The sequence below is a fragment of the Triturus cristatus genome, chromosome 2_2, assembly GCF_964204655.1.
Source record: "Triturus cristatus chromosome 2_2, aTriCri1.1, whole genome shotgun sequence".
Taxonomy (NCBI): Eukaryota; Metazoa; Chordata; class Amphibia; order Caudata; family Salamandridae; genus Triturus; species Triturus cristatus.
This window is the reverse complement of record NC_140582.1, coordinates 293330158-293349611: the sequence shown is the minus strand read 5'-3', so window position 1 is coordinate 293349611 and position 19454 is coordinate 293330158. Positions and strand designations below refer to the sequence as shown.

The following is a 19454-nucleotide window of genomic DNA, read 5'->3' as shown; positions in this document are numbered from 1 at the left end:
GGATGCCTGAAGTGACGGCAAGCAGGCAATATTGGGCAACGCTTACCGAAGGATGGGCGTGTGGACCCTTGCAGGAGCATATATAGAAGGGTAGGCAAATAAGCGATGATCCATCCACAACGAGGATCCGGCACGGTGACTTGATGAATCGTCCAGGATGGGGTGTAATTAGTGAGTTGACGGTAACTAACCGGGAGTCGAGTTTGTAAAAGAGCCTGCGGGTGGGGAGCAAAGCCAGGAATGAGATTGAGCGGCGAATGGGTGAGTTAGTGGATCGTGGTGGTACCAGAGTGAAGGCTTACCGGGATCAGGCAATTGAACTGCAGCAGGTCCGTCCACAGAGAAGAGAAGTCTGGGTAATGCGCCACTGCAAGAGTAGTAGGGTTCAGAAAAAAAGTGCTTTTACCTAGGCCAATACAAATTCGTGCACTGGTAATAAAAAGTAGAGCGGGAGCTAGAAGCAGGAGACTAGAGGAGGCGAACGAATAGGCATGTGAGACAAAAGAAGAAGAGGTAAACATGAGAGGCGAGAGTAGGTGTCAGACTAAAGTGGGAGAAAGGAGTGAGAGAGGCAAGTGTGTGGGAAGAGTGAATCACAGGAAGAAAAGAGGGTAGAATAATGATTGTAAAAGGAGAAATGAGAAAAGACATGAGGAGGCACCTACGTGAACAAATAAGAGAGGGGTTGGAGAGGCCACAAGGAGGGAGAGAAAATAATAGGTATGGAAAGCCACTTTTTTTTAGTATTTGACAAGTGAAACGACTCATCTTGAACACCCCCTAGGGGAAATATCTTCGCCTCTGGTCACTTCTTTAGAAAAGTAAGGAAGGTCTCTGTACTGGTAGCAAGAGGTAGAGAATGTCCTATGAACCCAAGATTCATTGGAAAATGTACATACCTCAATACTGAGACGTTCATAGGGCTCTCATGGCAAACTTTATATTAGCCTATACCATGCCCCACTATGCCACTAATGGGACATCAAGGCAGCTCTTACAATGCTCCTGTAGTTTGACTTCCACTTATAACTAAAAAAATACCAATGGTCTCGATAACCAAAAATAAAAACAACCAAAATAACCAAATAAAACTCTGCATGTAAGTGCAAAAGATTTTATTTAAGATGATTAAGCGTAATTACACGGCAAATCTTTATTAAATTTGTATTTCAACTCGCTTACTCACTTATATTCATAGTGCTGCAAAATAGCAAAAACACAATTTCTCAATTTCACGCTTGTTCCTCAAATGTCGAAAAAGATCACAACAGATTCAGAATGAGTTTGCAGCATTCACTTACTTTCGCTGGTTCTGAAACAGAAGCATACTTTTTTATTTGTGAGGCAATTCCTAGTGACTTGGCTAACTGAACAGCGTTCACATCGTCGCAGATCAATGTTCCAAGAGCGACTAGCAGTCTGAAAGCTGCTTCAAGGTCATGAACAGCTTCTACCACGGTGCTGATCACTGTTAAGCACTGTGCTTTGCCTTCGATGTCACGGGCTTTATTTAAACAGACTGCATAGTTGAGCGTCAGTGTAGCGAGGGCAATGTGAATGTTTTTATTGCTGCCTGCTCTCAGTTCTATGGCTTCTGACAACACCAGGTCCTTCTGCGACATCATCAGCCTCTGGCCTGGCTCACTGGTGAAGCAATTGCTCAAGGTTCGAAGTGCAAGTAACTGGTTTGCTTGTTTACCTTTAGGGTTCAATAATTTGACGAGGTGGTTGCTGAACTGGTTACATGTTTTTTCACTACAGTAGTTTTCATTCACACATGGATGCCTGATGGATAGTCGGAGAATGTCGAGTGCTGGAAAGACTATGTCTGAAACAGAGAAAAGAATGCACTTAATACTAATGTTTTTTAACCTTATTTGCCTGATTTCAGCAAGTTAGACAACAACTTGAAATCAAAAAAAAGATTCTAGTAGCTCTCCAGCCATTTTCCTAGTAGGCAGCCATCTGGAAGACACAACACACAGGACATAATGCACATCAAGTTTAGCCAATCTTGAAAATTAGCTTTTTTTTGCGATTTGCTAAAGCTGCAGTTTAGCCAAATATATACAGAGTTGTGTCGCTAATTAGCAACTTTGCAAGCGATTTAAAAGAATCGCTATTTAGCGATTTCCCTACCCCACAAAAAATAATAGTTGCATGGTCAAGCCAGACCTAAAAATCCATGTAGGTTAATGACTGCCGCCTTCCCCTCTGTGCTGCTGCCAGTGAGAACAACAACAAATTATCTTGCTACCCAAGACACTTTAATAGCATTTCAATGCCATGTGTGAGCACCTGAAAGTTCAAGTTTAGGCAGCTGGATAAATAAACAAAATGATCACAGCTGTGTGGACAGAAAGCAACTTTTTGGTGGAAGGAAACAACTTCTGCTTAAACGAAACATGTACTCCTGGCTTACAACATGTGGACGGAGCAAAACCCCTTTCTAGTGATGTTCTCGCCAGACCATAAAAAGGATATGAGACATTAGAGAGTGAAAATAAATAAACTTTAAACAATTCCTAGCTGAAATGTGAGCATCACCAATAATCTGAAATACTGATAGATGAGCAAGGAGGTGGCTCCAAAGCCCCACCCTCAAATCCTCTACTCTTCCCCAGCTGAACGGGCTGAACAAATAAACTACTCTCTGCCTAAAATTGCAGTGTTTTTCCATTGTAAAAAAAAATTACATATGCTGAAAAGCAATAAACAAAAGCAGCATATATACTATATTACTATCAGAAAGCAGTAAAAAGTATAACTAGTTCCTATAGAAAATAAAAAGAACTTTGGTGTTCACAAAGCCTTCCAAGCACGGAGGATCTTGAACCAGTTCAAAACTACACCATCTTTCACACTGCTCTACTTTTTGGAATTTACTAATTGTTCCTTGAATGGTCCAAAGGAAACACTAACAGAAAAAGCGCCTCTTGACAGCATGTTTGAACCTGCATATGTAACATGGCGCAGGATCAAGGACAAAAGACTTTACTCATTTGCATGCGACCATATCTCCATACAAATGAGGAAAAAACCTCTATAGCATTGTAGAGGTAGAAAATGTATACCCATGTCATTAGTGATACAGAAGGAGCTGTGCTGTAGTTTGCAGCCATTTCCGTGATACTAAAGTACCAGTGAGGCGCGAAACCTATTTTCACCCGTGTGCACTTCTGCAATATCGCCTCTTATTTGCCATAGAACACGAACAGATATTTAAGTCACCAAACATTTGGAATTTTAGTGCTGGTTACAGACCTTGAAACACACGTAAAATCACTTAAAGGAGAGGCATCAAAGTAAATTTAGCAACAACTGCTTCAAAAGCATCCTTGTTCTTCACTATGTGTTGCCTGAGAAAAGTGGTTCCTGTTTATCCTGGTGAACTCATTTATTAATCCATACCTTCAGGCCATTTGATTGCTTTCCACAAGATTTCCAGTTGCTGTGCAGTTGGAGTTTCAGTAGATGGATTACCTACTACAACTAACAATTTTTCAAGCAAGATCAGCTCATCCTCTGACAGTTTTTGGTCTGCGGGTGCACTTCCATTCAACTCTCGTAACTTTCCTACATGGAATGAAACAAATATTAGTGCTTAACAACATTCTGAATAGTTTTTTAGTTATTTTTAATTTGTTATGGACCTAAAGAAGCATGTGAACACAGGTTACAACACAATAAAACTGGAAACCAGTACTATACCCATCCTCCACTGCCCTTTGCTCATCATTCTGATTCTACACAATAGTCTGAAATCAGTTCTACAGAACGCATCCCCCTTCCACCATTCTTTTCATTGTCCTCATCATCAGGCATCCTCGTCCATTTGGAGTGTAAATGGATCTTCAAATGTGATTCTATCACAAAAGGACTAAACACATTTAGATGAATGAATTAGAAAATGTTTGACTAGCCTTGCTTAATCGAACTTCACCGGTTCTCTTTTTGGTACATGTATGTACCTCCCGTGGATGAGCTAAATGGCCTGTTGACTGTTACGCTTAATATCTTTTTCTCTGTGTCAGGATTTAAAATTAAGTCACAAGTTATGCATATCATTAGCAGTTTCCGCATTTTATACACTTAATTTTGTGCAAGCCTGTAAGGATAATTCTGCAACCTGAATGTGGGTCTTCTTTCAAGCATCCGATTGCCTTTGCCCCACCAACCCCCATTTTTCTACTTTTCTGGTTCTGAAATTCTCCTTTCCTCCCTGTGAATTGGAGGGTCCTCTCTTGTACGATTAATCCTTAAATGAAGGAACCTACCCTTATACCCATGGAATGCACTTCCCCATTTGTTTTCTTCACTATATACTCAGAAGGGCTTATGCTGCCTCTGCGACTTTTGGTGACATCAGCATGTGCTCCACCCTACGTGATACAAGCACAGTGATGCTGACTTTCTTGAGGCGAACTCGGCATTCCGGTGTTCGTCATGCTGATGCACTTCATTTATACATGCAATCCCCCCTATAAAAGCAGTTGGTAATGGATTATAATTAATGGTTAAACTACCTCTTCCTAGATATAATTATAACAACCACTATTGTTTTTATATCCACAAAAACTAATTCGGACTTCCTAGACTGAATATTGCCCCATGGTTTACCCACGACCCCCCCCCCCCCCCCCACACCTTTATTTTGGATCAGGTTTAATTGCGTTTGCAGATTTAAGTCACCTTCTATTTTTGTATTATGGCCTCCACACAAATGATCTGTGCAGCTTCACACAGTATTTACTTTTCTTACCAACATCCACAAGCATTCCGGATTGAGTACTAGTGTTATTATGCGTGATTCATGTATTTCCATCTTGCTCTTATCCTGTGGAGGGCTTATTCACTTAGTTATGACTGTATTTCAAGTTAGTGCCATGATCTGTCTTTTGTCATTACTCAAATTTGTATGCTGCCAGAAGGCAAATGTCCTCATGCAAGTCCTTTAGAAATATATATTTTTAATCATACCCAATTCCTCCTGTTGTTCCCATGTTCAAATGTTTTTTTTCTAATTTTCTTCCTTCTTCTTTTAGACCCTGTAAGTGCTCGGACTGCTCCTATGGCGAAGACCTCACACTCATGAGGTTGAAACGCCACTGACATGATAAACAAATGGATTCTTTTTCCATGTTTTCCATAATTTATCTTTGAATGTAGTAATTTTGTTTTTATTGTATACATACATCCGTTACATGTTTACTACACCATGTGATCAATATTTGTGAACTATAATCTCCTTTGAGATAGATGCATATTGTAATTGTGATTGGTAAATCTGGATAAAAGCAAGGTAGCGCAATTCACTGTTCTGCATTACTCTGCACACCATAATCTACATTGCTGCTAAATTGCACATACATCCCTATGTCACTCACTTCACAACTCTACACTGCACGAGACTCAACTCTACGCTATTACACTGTACTCAATGCCACTGTATGCCAGTACTCTTACACATCTACTCTACACCACTGCAGTCTACGCCACTAAACTGTCCACCACTCCACTTGACGCTATTCTACTCTACGCCATTCTACTGTACACCAATCCACTTTACTCTATTCCACTGATGGTCACTCCACTTTATGCTGTTCCACTGTATGTCACTCCACTGTACACTACTCCACTCGACTTCACTCCAGTGTATGGCACTCCACTCTATGCCACTTCATTCTATGCTATTCGATTGGACACCACTCCACTATATGCTATTACACTTTACCCCACGCCACTCCAGTCTACACCACTCTATTGTACACTACTCCACTATTACATTCTAAGCCACTCCAGGGTGTGTGTGTGTGTGTGTTCCGCTGTTTTTGTACATAGTACATGGCTGTGATATTGTCCGTCTGGCCTAGGATAACCTTGCTTATAAGGTGAGGTAGAAATGCTTTCAGCGCAAGGTGAACAGCTTGAAGCTCTAGGTAGTGGATGTGAAGATTCTGGTGTTTGGTGTCAGAGAGACCCTGAACTATTGGATGTTGTAGATGAGCGCTCCATCCTGTGAGGGATGCATCCGCTGTTAGCCCGATCTGTGGGACAGGGTCAACAAAGGGCCATCCCTTTGATAAGTTGTGTGTTGTGATGGGTGCGGCTGTCTACCAACACTAGATCGTGTAGTTGACCCTGCGATTGACTACACTGACATGATAAACATTCCTGTAGAGGATGCATGTTTAGTCTTGCATGGGGCACTATAGCAATTCATGATGCTATCATCCCTAGAAGTTGCAAGAAAGGTTTGACTGTTAGATAGTGATTGCTTTGAAATTGTGGTAGCAGTGCTTGAAAATTGTGAATCCTGGTTGCATTTGGATAAGCAAGACCTATTTTAGTGTTGATCACAGCTCCCAGATATGCAGTTTTGACGGTTGAAGATGGGATTTGTGAGCATTGATTGTGAATCCCAGCTGATGGAGAAGATTTATGGTAGAGTGTGTTGTTGACACATACAGTGTGTATTGGCTTTGAAAAGTTAATTGTCTAGTTATGGGAAGACATGAATTTGTTGTCTTCTTAGATGAGCTGCTACTACTGCTAAGCATTTGGTGAACACTCTGGGTGCAGTAGTGGCTTTGAATGGAAGGACTTTGAATTGATAAGGATTCGCTGCTATGACAAACCAGAGGTATTTGCGGTATGCTGGGTGAATAGCGATGTGAAGGAAAATGCCACTTACCAGTATGCATCTGTTCTTGGCATGTAGAGCTGCAGAGATTCACACTTTGTGCATGAATTGCCATCTGGTGTTGGGCTCAGATGCTTGCACCTTGTTGTCTTGGAAGAAGTCTTTTGTAGTCACAAGCTAGGTGACTCCTCCCTTGGACGATAGTGCGCATGGGCATCGACTCCATCCTCAGATTGTTTTTTTCCACCATCTGGATCAGATGCAACTTCAGCGCTTTGGTTTGGTACCGTGTTATCCAAACCTTTTTGACGCGCAAACAATCGCAAACTCGACAGTATTGGTTTCGTTCGAGTGCCTTTCGGCGCGCAAGCTCAAATACTCTATTCCGGTTGTTGACGCGGGCCGCTAGGCCTATCAACGCCTTTCGGACCTACGGCTAATGGAAAGGACTCCATTGAAAAAATGCCCCCAGTGTGGAGCTAAATTCCCACACAGCGACCAACACAAGGTCTGCAACCTCTGTCTCTCGCCCGAGCACGAGGAGGAAACTTGCCAAGCCTGCGCCTCCTTCCAGTCCAAGAAGACTATTCGGGATCACCGGGCCAGACGACACGTTCTGGCGCAACAGGCTGCACCGGTGCCAGAAAACAACTTCGATGAAGGCCCCGATGTTCCAGAGGCAGAGGATTCGGAGGATCTGGACATCGTTTCCGAGGCAGACGACTCCGACGACTACATCACTCCAGGTCAACGAGTGAGTACAACTGCCCCTGCTCCGAACCTACCTGAAAAGAAGGCTCCGGTCAAGACTTCGCCTGCAGGCCGCAGTTGTGACCAAAACAAAGCTTCAGAAGCCCCGCACCCGGGCCCGGCTCCGAAGATAAAGGAGAAGACTTCCAGCGGCTCGGGACCAAGCAAGCCGCATGTCAGTGTCCCACAAACACCATCTGCACTGAAGTCGGGACCACATCCTTCTCCTGCTGTCTCCAAAAAGGCCTCGGTTCCGAACACCTCGGCACCGAAAGAACAAAAGGCCTCAAATCCTAAACCAAAACACAACTAAGCATCCGAGCCCAAGCCCAGATGGCGATCTATGCACAAAGTGTGAATTCTGCAGCTTATATGCCTCCTTTAAATCTAATGCGGACATGAAGTCTCCTTGCTGGAGAAGTGGAAGGACTAGTTAAAGTGTTACCATGCGGAAGAGTTCTGCTAGTATGTAGAGGTTTAAAGACCTCCGATCTAAAATAGGACTTTGAGAGCCATCCTTTTTGGGAATTAGAAAGTACAGGGAGAAAACCCCCGAGCTCCTGATGTTCTATTGAAACGGACTCTATAGCTGTTTTTATTAATAGAGCTTGCATTTCCTGTTTGAGCAGATGTTGATGTTCCAAAGAAAACCTGTGAGTGTGATGGAATATTGGGAGGATTGCTGGTGAGCTACAGGGAATAACCATGTTGGATAATGTCTAACACCCAGTTGTCTGATGTTATTGACTGCCAAGTGGGAAGAAACTGCTGTATTCGACTTCCAACAGGGGTAGGATGATCAGGGGAATGATTATGGAGTCACTGTTTGTTGGCAGATTGGGAGGTACATATTGGGGTCGGTGTGGCTTTGCCCCAGACCTTTAGAGTGGCTACCCCCTCCAACCCATAGCGGCCCCTGTAAAATCCTCTAGAAGGAGAGGACTGATTTTGTGGCCTGTATGAAGATGTGGAGGCATCTGTGTTAGTGGTTTTTGACCCTCTGTAAAACGAGATGCAAAAGGAGCCTCTATTGGAAGGTGTCTGAAGTGATACCATGGATTTAGCTACTTCTGTGTCTTTTTTCAGCTTCTCTAAGGCCTCATACACTTGTGGGCCGAAGTGATGTTGTTGATCAAATGGGACATTTAATAATGTCTGTTTACCTTCTAGTTTAAAACCAGAGATTACGCAAACAAGCATGCCTCCTTAAGAGGACGCTGATATTAAACCCTCTGGCAGCGGTGGCAGCAGCAACTAATGCACACCTTATGAAGGAGTTGGAAATAAATGTTACCTCCTGCACTAAATCCTGTCCCTTGTTCTTATGCTTCTCTAGGAGATATTGGAGTCATTCCTCCATTTCATCCTAATGAGCTCTGTCATATCTGGCAAGACCTTGTGATTGGCTGATTGTGCAGCAACTCTTGCCTGAGGCATCTATCAACTTTGACTCTTTGTCAGGTGGTGGTGCATCAGTTGTTTGGGAGTTTGCTCTTTTGCGAGATTTGGACACAACCAATGATTCTGCTGGTAGCTGACCTCTAACAAATATTGGGTCATACGGTGGGGGTTTGCTCTGCATGGTGCATGATGCCTTTTAACATTGGAAGAGATTGAGATAGTTTGCATGCAGTACCTAAGGTTTCAAATAAAAAGTCTTCGTCAAAGGCTTCTTCTTGTTAAGTGACCCCATGATATGCAGCTGCCCTGGCTATGAGCTCCTGATATGAGGTGAGGGTTTTGCAGGATAAAGATAAGGATCTGCGTCTCCTAGAGGGTCCTTGTCATAATCCTGCCAGGGGGTCTGGTGGTGCTTCACAATTGTCATCCCCTATCTCTGCATCTGGGTCTGTGTGAGGGGAACCAGATGGTGTGATATTTAGCGGGTTTGTAAGTGAAGAAGGTACCAAGGGTGCAGGTGAACATGGTGGTGCAGAAGGAATAGGGTGCAGGGGACTGGTAGCTATGTCCTTCTTATTCAAAGGTATTTTATATCCAGTGTCTTGTAGGGACAAATGTTTCCTTTTGGAAGATGGTACAGGCGCAGGTTTTGCTATAATGCGTCCAGTGTCTGGATGAATATGTTGTTTCTTTTGTTTTGGATCAAGTTTTTCTGGCATGGTTTGTAGAATCGGCTTCGGAAGCATTGGAGGAGCAGATTTATGTTTCAGTGCTGAAGTTTTTAGAACCAAAGTGGTCTTTCCTTACAGTGCTGGTGGCTTGGGAGCCGAAGAGGTGCTGTCTCGGCTCGGGCGGAGCCGGAAGGCTATATTTGTACTTTTGGTGCCAAGCTGGAGGGAGGGGCATTTGAAACAGAGTGTCAGTGCCTACCAATGGGTGGACAGCAGTGGTGGCCCAGAAGCCTTTTATTTGATAGAAGTAGGTTTTCGTGTGGGAAAAGGGATTCGGGTACTTACGGCAGCTTGATCAGCCGGAAGCTTATGGAACTCAAGATTGATTTCAAGTTCGGAGTCTTGAACGGATAAGGCCTAAAGCCTCTTCTTTGGTTGCCGACTCTTCCATGTCTTCCTGTTGTTCGATATCTTCTGACCGAAGATATTGGGGGCATATTCTGTGTTCTGCCTCTGCATATCTCTACATAGAGTCGGACGGTCCCGCAAAGCCTTTTTAGATGAACGGCAGACAGGCATCACAGTTTTCTTCTTTGTGCTGTGGAGATGAGCACAAATTGCTAACTTTGTGAAGGATGGTGCGCGGGTACTTGGAGCGGCACAGAGGGCAGAGAGTCCTTTCCATCAGCCTTCTATGTCGATGGAGTTGGTATCGAGTAGAAGGTAACACAACCCCATGTTCTCCATCATGAAGCCTTGATTCAGACTCCAACTTCGGAATCTTCACTCTAATTTTAGTGATTTCATTTGCTAAGATTTGGAAGTGGTCTCATCTCAAATTCATTTACAGATGCTACTACAAGTTTTTGGACAGAGGCTACTAATTTATCCACATTGGTATATGTTTTGGTGGAGAAACTACTTAAAAGCGGAGAGTGAACTAGAAGTCAGAAGCTTTTCAGAGTTACTCTTCTCAATGAGAAGCAAAAAACGCTTTGCTTTGCCTCTATTAGCTTTTTTTGAGCCTGAGACACTCCCCTCACCTACAAATAATTACATATGTGTAGTTAGAAGTGAGCACAGACAAAGGGCCTGATTTAGAGTTTGGCAGATGGGCTATTCTGTCACAAATGTTACCAATATACCGTCAGCCTTATTGCCAGTTAATTATATCCTATGTAACTTGTAATAAGCCGTATGGGATATCCATCACATATGTGATAGAGTAACCCAAGTGCCGAACTATAAACCAGGCTTAAAGACTCCTCAGGCTAATCTCTTTGCAGCGGTGTTTCATATACCATAGAGGTCTATGCTTTCTACAATATGTTTGTATAACTTTAGTCAAAGCAGTATGTAATATGCCTCCGTTCATTCAGAAATTTGTGCACTGCCCAATTAACTCAGTCCTCCTTCCCTTTCACAGTGGCAAGAACACCATTTCATGTTTTCTGTTTGGGATGCTCGCATAGTACACTTCCAAGTCATTCTTTTAAATAGTTTAAATGGGGTCTTCACCTAGTGCAGTGAGAACCCTCACACACTATATGGTCGTACGCAAACTGGGGCGTGGAGAAGACTTCACACTCCTCAGGCCACACACATTATATGGCTGTATGCCCTTTGGAAAGAAACAATTCTCACTTCTTTTTAGGACTCGCCTAGCGAACGCAGCGCATGTGCTGCTTTCGCCTTGGCGAGACTATTGTTGTCGGCTTTGCTAGTGAAGGGAGACAAACCATGTGCGCGCACGGACTGGCGATGTGCACGTGCATGGCGTCTCCTCTCACACTTCTCTCCTCGTGCGCTTCATTTAGCTTTCACCCTCACTGGCAGACACTCGCGCTTGTTTTTAATTAGGTTATCGGTGGTGTGCCTGGAAAAGAGTTGGGTGGGGCAGTTGTTGATCGTTTTCCCCCAGCTTCTCAAAGGCTGTACCCTCGGGCACCCCCTGGGGTTGCTCTTCTTCAGTCATTTTGTTTTACTTTCACATCCACCAGGCTCCCACGGACACCCTACAAACCGAACTTGCTGCAGGCCCGACAGGAGCGGTAACCTGGTACGTGTTGTTTCCCCGTGGTGCTCCAGCATCTTTTTTAATGTAAATTACATAGTGAGACTGGATGGTCTGGCGACTCTGTCAGATCTTCACTCCAGTGAATGGGCGAGCGGCTGCAGATCCTTTCGGGTCCGAGTGGCCTTCTTAATTGGCTAAATTCCTTCTCCAAACTTCCACAGTTATGCTTTTAGATCATTTTCTCGAGGATTAAAACAAAATTTAGATTGAAGGATTTATTCACAAAGTGCCGACTCCTTCAATCGTCTCTTGTGGAGGAGGGTTTATGTCTGGGGTTGCCAGATTTGCTCCATGTAGATAGCTCTTCAATATATCCAGTCTGATCTCTTTACAAATCATTACCAGGCCCGTGAGTCCAGTTGATTAGACGAAAGCAACTTAAGACAGCCGCGGATTGGGTTCATTATGCAGGACGACTCCCCACACACGTCGTGTCCCATTACAAATATTTTGTTTCCAAAGGACTCATGGTCCCTTATTGCTGCATAATAATATGAACAAATTACTCGTTTCTTTTTAGTTAAATGATGTTTCTTTCCCTGGGGTGTTTGTAGCGGTTTTATAATTCATAAATGTTTGTAACTTTTCATCCATACTTCCCGTGTTGTAATTATGTTTAATACCAGTGAGCGCAAAAAGACTAAGTAGCAGAAATCATTTGGTTATCAAATGGAAGTGAAATTGTTGAGACACTAGAAGCTTGGTGACGCGAAGGACCAAATATGATTGTTGAAGCTAATAAGGACATAGGACAACGGAATGCGCCCCCAACGTTTAACATTTAGGGCAGAAGGACTGCGAAACATGGGGGCTGCAGCCACCACTTAATTATATACAGCGCACGGTTTTTGTTTTAGTACACCACTTTATTAGCTTTTCAAGGGTTAGTTTGTTATTGGAAGAGATACCGTTTTATAAAAACCCCGCCTGAATGTAGAGTTCGGCGCATCCAAGGCTCTAGTAGTCTGAACTCCTCCCTCTTTAATATTCAGGTGCAGTTCTTAATAATATGAAAGCGTCCTTGTATGTGTACGCTTTTTGTTCAGCCTTTCTCTGTATGTCTCCTATGAATGAGTCTGTCCCTCGCAAAAAAGGTTATGGTGTCTCCCCGGCTGCTGTATGCTCTTCTGAGTCATCATGGAAATCTGGCAGGCGAGAGACTGCTGGTCTGCGTTGTGATGGTACAGGTGGTGTTGGTATGCCTGTGGGATCATTGGCTTCCTCCATGCCCGAGGTACTGTCTTGTGGCGCCTCATGTTTGGAATCTTGCCCTCTCATGGACGGTACATATGTAATGTATACATATTTATATTACTATGCTGAACTTTGAAGCATCAGGTATTTTTTCACAAACTTTCCATTAAGCATTTCTATAATGGCTCCATACAGTTTTCAAGTATTTTCTTTGACATTTTTTGATGCACATTTCTTTCTGTTAGTGTATCCACTACATCTCCCATAGTGCATCAGGGGTTTAAAAGGAATATGCTCATCTGGGGGCGGTGGAACCAATACAGGGGGGGAATTTGTCTTGCCCCCGATCTGGATCCCCCCGAGGAACAGCTTTCCTCCTAACCTTCTTTCCAGCTCAGTATGGTTAATGGACTTCTTTGGCCTCTGCTGTCCCCCGTCTTCCTCTTTTCACGGTACTGTAAATGGTAGATGATTGGGGTTCTGCCTCCCCTGGGGGGCTATCACCATGGGCATTCAGTGTTCTTGCCTTGCTGGGGGTTGTTGTGTGTTTTGTGTTTATTTTAAAAATGGAATCTTTGCACTCCTCCTTCAATGTACTGTGGACGCGTCTCTGTTCCTCTTTACCGAAGCTGCCGAACCTCCGGGTTGTCGGCTGAATAGCTGTGTCCAGACTTTTGAAAATAAAGGTTTTATAAAAAAAAAAAAAAAAAAAAAAGGAATATGCTACTTACCAGTATGCATCTGTTCTTGGCATGTAGAGCTGCAGATCTATACACTTTTGCATAGATCGCCATCTGGTGTTGGCCCCGGATGTTTGCAGTTTGTTTTTCTTCTTGGACAGGGTAGCAACATATAGTGCAAGGAACAGTAACACTATTATAGATTTTATATTTGTTTCTCCAGGTTTGCTGCAAAATGTCATCTTTTATAATGCAATACACGCTACATTCAGTGATCATAACCCAGTATTACTAGAATTACGTAATAATCCATATTTAGTTATTGATAATATAAACATAAATTTAGTACCTCCCTTGGAATTATCCGTTAAGGACCAGGGAAGACGGCTAAAATGGAGTAAAATAATCCCAGAGGCTTTTTATACCACATTGAGTGATAAGGTGGGTAAGGAAATTAATATCTGATTGGATCCGCTAAGGTGGGGTGGAGATATTATCTCCTCTTTTGACTTAATCTGCCAGCAGGTGGCTGTGGACCTAACATGTAAGACATCACATAAGGAACAAAAACCACATGGGTGGTTTGACCAAAAATGCTCAAAAGCCCATAGAGACCTACTGGTGGAATTGAAAAAGAGTCCTAGAGATAATGTAGAAGTGCTCAGGTTAAGAAAACATTATAAAATGACTGTTGAGTCCCGGAAGAATGATATAAAAAAAAAGCCTGGGATTCCTTGTATGATAAGGCTAGCCTTAAGAACCGTTCCAAATTCTGGGAAATTGTCAATTCTCCACTTTTTAATGACAAGGAAAATACCCCGCTTGAACTAAATATATCTGAACGTGAATGGCTAGACCATTTTGGGAAAATCTATGGCAATGGCCTCCCAGCAGATGTCTTTGTTCCGATAGTGAGCGACCAAGAGGAGCCCCCACTGAGATTTACAATTAAAGAAACACAAAAGGCTATTGAGGACACGGTTGCTCATAAGGCCCCTGGCCCAGACGGGGTACCAGCTGACATGTTTAAAGCACATCCTAATATATGGTCTGTAGTTCTTACTAATGTCTTTAATATGGCCTGTATTGATAATAGCAGATTGCCTACTTCCTGGTCACGGGCGATTATTGTCCCGATTTTTAAGAAGGGCCAGAGGGGGGACCCTAGATGCTACCGGCCCATATCATTACTGGATTCGTCCTTTAAAATACTAGGGAAGGTTATCCTGTCTAAGATCTCCTCTTGGGTTACTAACAATGACATCATGTGTAATGCACAGTATGGTTTCAGAACTGGTCGAGGCACCGAAGACCAGTGCCTGAATTTACATCTAATAGTTAGCAAATATACTGTAGCGACAAAAGGGGCAATCTACCTGGCTTTTATGGACTTGTCCACAGCTTTTGACCTAGTTAATAGGTCGAAACTGTGGACAATGCTCCTGGAGCTGGGTCTAGATCGGGCTCTGGTGAGCTTCCTGGCAGAGCTACACAGAGATCTAACAGCGGTCATTCGCATGACTCTAGATGGGAAGTGTTCCGCTGGTCTCAAGTCCGGCAGGGGAGTCCGCCAGGGGTGTATCCTGGCCCCAATGCTATTTTCTCTATATATAAACTCACTGGGTTCCACCTTGGCGGCTGCATCCGTTGATGTCCCATGCATGGGGGAAGAACACCAGTACCGGTCTTATTATATGCTGACAATACGGTGCTGCTGTCAAGGACCCCAATAGGCCTACAACATCTGCTAAATTCTTTTGGGGATTTTATGCAAAATCTGGACCTAGTGACAAATGTAGAGAAATCGCATGTCATGGCTATAGGGAAAGGTAGGAAGAACATGAAAACCCTTTCCTGTAATGGCTTAGTAATAACGAGAGTGAAAGTGTTCACCTATCTTGGCGTAGTGTTTGATGACATAGGGTCTTGGGTACCCCAAGTTGCTAATAAAGTAGCAGCCGTGAAAAGATCTTCGGGGGCTATATTAGGCTTTGCTAAAAGATTGGGTGGCAAACCAGCTGAGGCCATATTAATGATCTATAGATCCAAAACCCTAGCCATAGCAAGGTATGGGGCAGGAATTTGGGGCTATAAAGATCTAGCCCCGATACAAAGAGAAGAAAATAAATTTCTTCGATCTGTCTTGGGTCTCCCCCAATCTAAATCATCCTTTGCAGCTCATATGGAGCTAGGGATAGGGTATATCACTGATATGCTAAATTTGGCACCGATTTTACTATGGATCAGAACCTGGCTGAAGCCCAACCTTACACTAAACCACAAGATTATTAGGGACTGTATGGGGAGGGATGGAGTGGCGGGCATTTTGTGGTTGACATTTATTAAAACATCTGCAGTACTTCTGGGTCGCCCTGATTTATATCTGAATCCGGAAAATCTTACCAAGGAAGATATTACATGGGTAAAAACACAATTCATAAATTTACGCGAATTAGAACGAGAAGCAAAGGAAATCACAAAGCCTACAGTTAGGTCACACTTTTTGTTGATCTCGTCCTTGTCAATCCAACCCTACTTGACTATTGTTACCAGACCCTATCACCGGTGGCTTCTAACAAAATTTAGATTTAATCAAGCTCATTTTTTGTTGGGTACTTATGAAAACTGGTGTAACCCAAAGGAAAACACACCTTGTGACTGTGATAATTTTTCCGATCAGGACCAGACACATTTTGTGTTTTTCTGTTCTCTCTTTGTTGAAAGTAGGAAAAAGTTCATTAGACCGCTGTTAAGGGAAAAGGGGTTTGCACAGTTTAAACCTGCACTGTATTATCTTCAATTAATGGAGACCCCTTTAGTGATGTTTGGTGTAGCCAATTTTCTGATTGCCTCAATCCGTGCTAGAAGGAAGAGACTCAAGATGAATGTAGGAGCTGGTTCTGTAAATGTTTTCCCGAGATTGTATGACATAACCTAAAATCAATCCTCTTGTAACAAATGAAATATCGGGGTTATGAATCATGACACATTTGCTACTATACATTTTTAGTGTATTTGTGTGGATTTATATGTATATGTCACAGACCTTTTTATATATTTAAAATGTTATTTGTATAATATGTTCTGGAAATTTTTAACTTTATGTAATTGTATAGTATACTTTTTATGATTTTTAAATAATCGAATAAAGTGCTTTTGACTTGACTTCTTGGACGGTCTTTGGAAGTCACGAGTTCGGTGATTCCTCCTTTGGTCCGTACTGCGCATGGGCTTCGGCTCCATCCTCAGATTGTTTTTCGCCAGCAGGGAAAAGATGGAGCGTAGTGATAATAGTAAGAAGCCCATGTGTGTTGTATCTAAATAAGATAGACTGGAACGGATACAGGTAGCCGGGGAGGCGGGTGGGCGTGTATAGATCTGCAGCTCTACATGCCAAGAACAGATGCATACTGGTAAGTAGCATATTCCGTTTGAGGCATATGAGCTGCAGATTATACACTTTTGCATAGATTATATAGCAGTACCCAGCCCTAGCGGCGACCACCGGTATCCGTTGCAGTGGTTTGAAATAGTGTCTTTAGTACAGCCTGGCCCACACTAGCTTGTTGTTTGGAGTGCACGTCTACACAGTAATGTTTTGTGAAGGTCTGCGGTGTTGACCATGTGGCTGCTTTGCAGATGTCATCTAAGGGTATGTTCCCTAGAAAAGCCATAGAAGCCCCTATCTTTCTTGTAGAGTGGGCTTTAGGTGGAACAGATAATGTTCTTTTTGCTTTGTGATAGCAAATTTGTATGCACTTTACAATCCACCTAGCTATCCCTGATTTAGAGATGGGGTTGCCTTTATGCGGTGGAGAGAAGGAGACAAACAATTGTTTAGTCTTTCTGAAAGGTTGCGTTCTTTGTATGTAGTACAGTAAAGCCCTTTTAACATCAAGTGTATGTAGAGCCCTTTCCGCAACAGATTGAGGTTGCGAGAAAAAAAATGGTAATTCCACCGATTGATTAAGATGGAAGGGGGAAATGACCTTGGGCAGAAATTTTGGATTTGTGCGAAGTATCACCTTGCTGTGATGCATCTGTAAAAAGGGTTCTTGTATAGTGAACGCTTGTATCTCACTAACCCTTCTAAGGGAAGTGATAGCTACGAGGAAAGCTGTTTTCCAAGTGAGGAACTGTAGCTCACATTTATGCATTGGTTCGAAAGGCGGACCCATTAGCCTTGTAAGAACTACGTTTAGATTCCATACAGGGGAAGGTGGTGCCCTGGGTGGAATTACTCGTTTAAGGCCTTTCATAAAGGCTTTAATAGCAGGCACTCTGAACAGTGATAAATGCTGTCTGTTTTGTAGGTAAGCAGCAATTGCTGCTAGGTGTAGACGTATGGATGAATATGCCAGGTTACACCTTTGAAGATGGAGCAGATAGCATATGACGTGCTGTATGGATGCATCTAAAGGGTTGATTGTATTGTTACGGCAGTAAACAACAAATCTCTTCCACTTTGCGGCATAGCATGCTCGAGTGGTAGGACGTCTGGCTTCCTTGATAATGTTCATGCAATCAGGGGGGAAGGTTAAGGTATCCAAATTCTAAGATTTCAGGAGCCAGATCGCAAGGTTGAGCTGAGCTGGGTTCGGGTGCCTGATTTCTCCATGGTTCTGGGTTAGGAGGCATGGGGACAGGTGCAGTTTTTGATGTGGTACCACCGATAGCTGTAGTAGTGTGGTGTACCACGGCTGCCTGGCCCATGTTGGAGCTACCAGAATGAGTCTGAGGGAGTGCTGTTGTAGCTTCCTTACCACTAATGGAATTAGCGGGAGAGGTGGAAAGGCGTATGCAAATTTGCCTCACCAGTTCTTCCATATTGCATTGCCTTTGGACAATTGGTGTGGGTATCAGGCGGCGAAGCTTGGGCATTTTTTGTTTTCTTGGGTGGCGAAGAGGTCTATCTGAGGATGGCCCCACTTGTGGAAGAATGGGCGAAGAACTTGTGGATGCAGTTCCCATTCGTGCATTTGCTGCGTTTGTCTGCTGAGCAGATCTGCCATGGTGTTTTGTATGCCTGGGACGTGTTGTGCCAGGAGAAAGATTTTTTGTGGAATTGCCCATCTCCATATGCTCTGTGCTAAGGGGGAGAGCTGGGGAGAGTGTGTCCCCCCGTTTTTGAATATAATACATTGCAGTCATATTGTCTGTGCGAATGAGGACTGCTTTGGCTGAAATTTGTTTCTGAAAGGATTTCAGGGCTAGAAAGATCGCCAATAGCTCCAGATGGTTGATGTGGAGTAATTTTTGCTGTGGCGTCCATAGACCTTGCACTGTGAGGTGTAGAAGGTGCGCTCCCCAGCCGGAGAGCGATGCGTCCGTTGGTAGAATCACCTGAGGAACCGGGTCCAGGAACGGCCGCCCTTTAGAAAGGTTTGTGGTGTTCCACCACTGCAGAGAGTGATGGGTGCGGCCGTCCACCAACACCAGATCCGTCAGCTGTCCCTGGGCCTGGTTCCACTGCCGTGCTAGGCTCTCTTGGAGTGGACGCATGTGGAGTCTTGCATGGGGCACTATGAAGATGCAAGATGCCATCATCCCTATTAGCTTCATAAACACTCTTGCTGGGAGAGAGTGCTGAAGAATGAATGTTTGGCGCAAGGCGTGTATGCTTGCGATTCTGGCTGAATTGGGATAGGCTATAGCTTTGGAGGTGTCTATAGTGGCCCCGAGATATTGCTTTGTGTGAGATGGTATGAGGTGGGACTTTTGATGATTCACCGTGAAGCCTAGCTGGTGGAGCAGTTGGATGGTGCGGTTTGTATGTTGCACACACTGGTTGTAGGACACGGCTTTTATCAGCCAGTCGTCCAAGTAAGGGAAGACATGAATGTGTTGTCTTCTGAGGTGTGCTGCTACTACCGCTAGGCATTTGGTAAACACCCGTGGTGCGGTTGTGACCCCGAAGGGGAGAACCCTGAATTGGTAATGCTGACCGTCCACCACAAACCTGAGGTACTTCCTGTGAGAAGGGTGTATTGGAATATGAAAGTATGCGTCTTTCAAGTCCAGTGTAGTGAGAAAGTCTC

General features: G+C 43.6%; 1 protein-coding gene across 1 annotated transcript in view; it reads right to left on the bottom strand.

The window, feature by feature from the left end:
- Nucleotides 1–1100: 1100 nt before the first annotated feature.
- Nucleotides 1101–19454, bottom strand: part of PLAA (phospholipase A2 activating protein) — a 164024-nt gene continuing 145670 nt past the window's right edge. Inside the window, exons 13-14 of the mRNA XM_085641332.1 lie at nt 3412–3576; nt 1101–1828 (exon numbers count right to left, since the gene is read on the bottom strand). Of these exons, the coding sequence (XP_085497458.1) occupies nt 1263–1828; nt 3412–3576 (731 nt within the window). The 3' untranslated portion in view covers nt 1101–1262. The remainder of the gene's footprint in view (nt 1829–3411; nt 3577–19454) is intronic.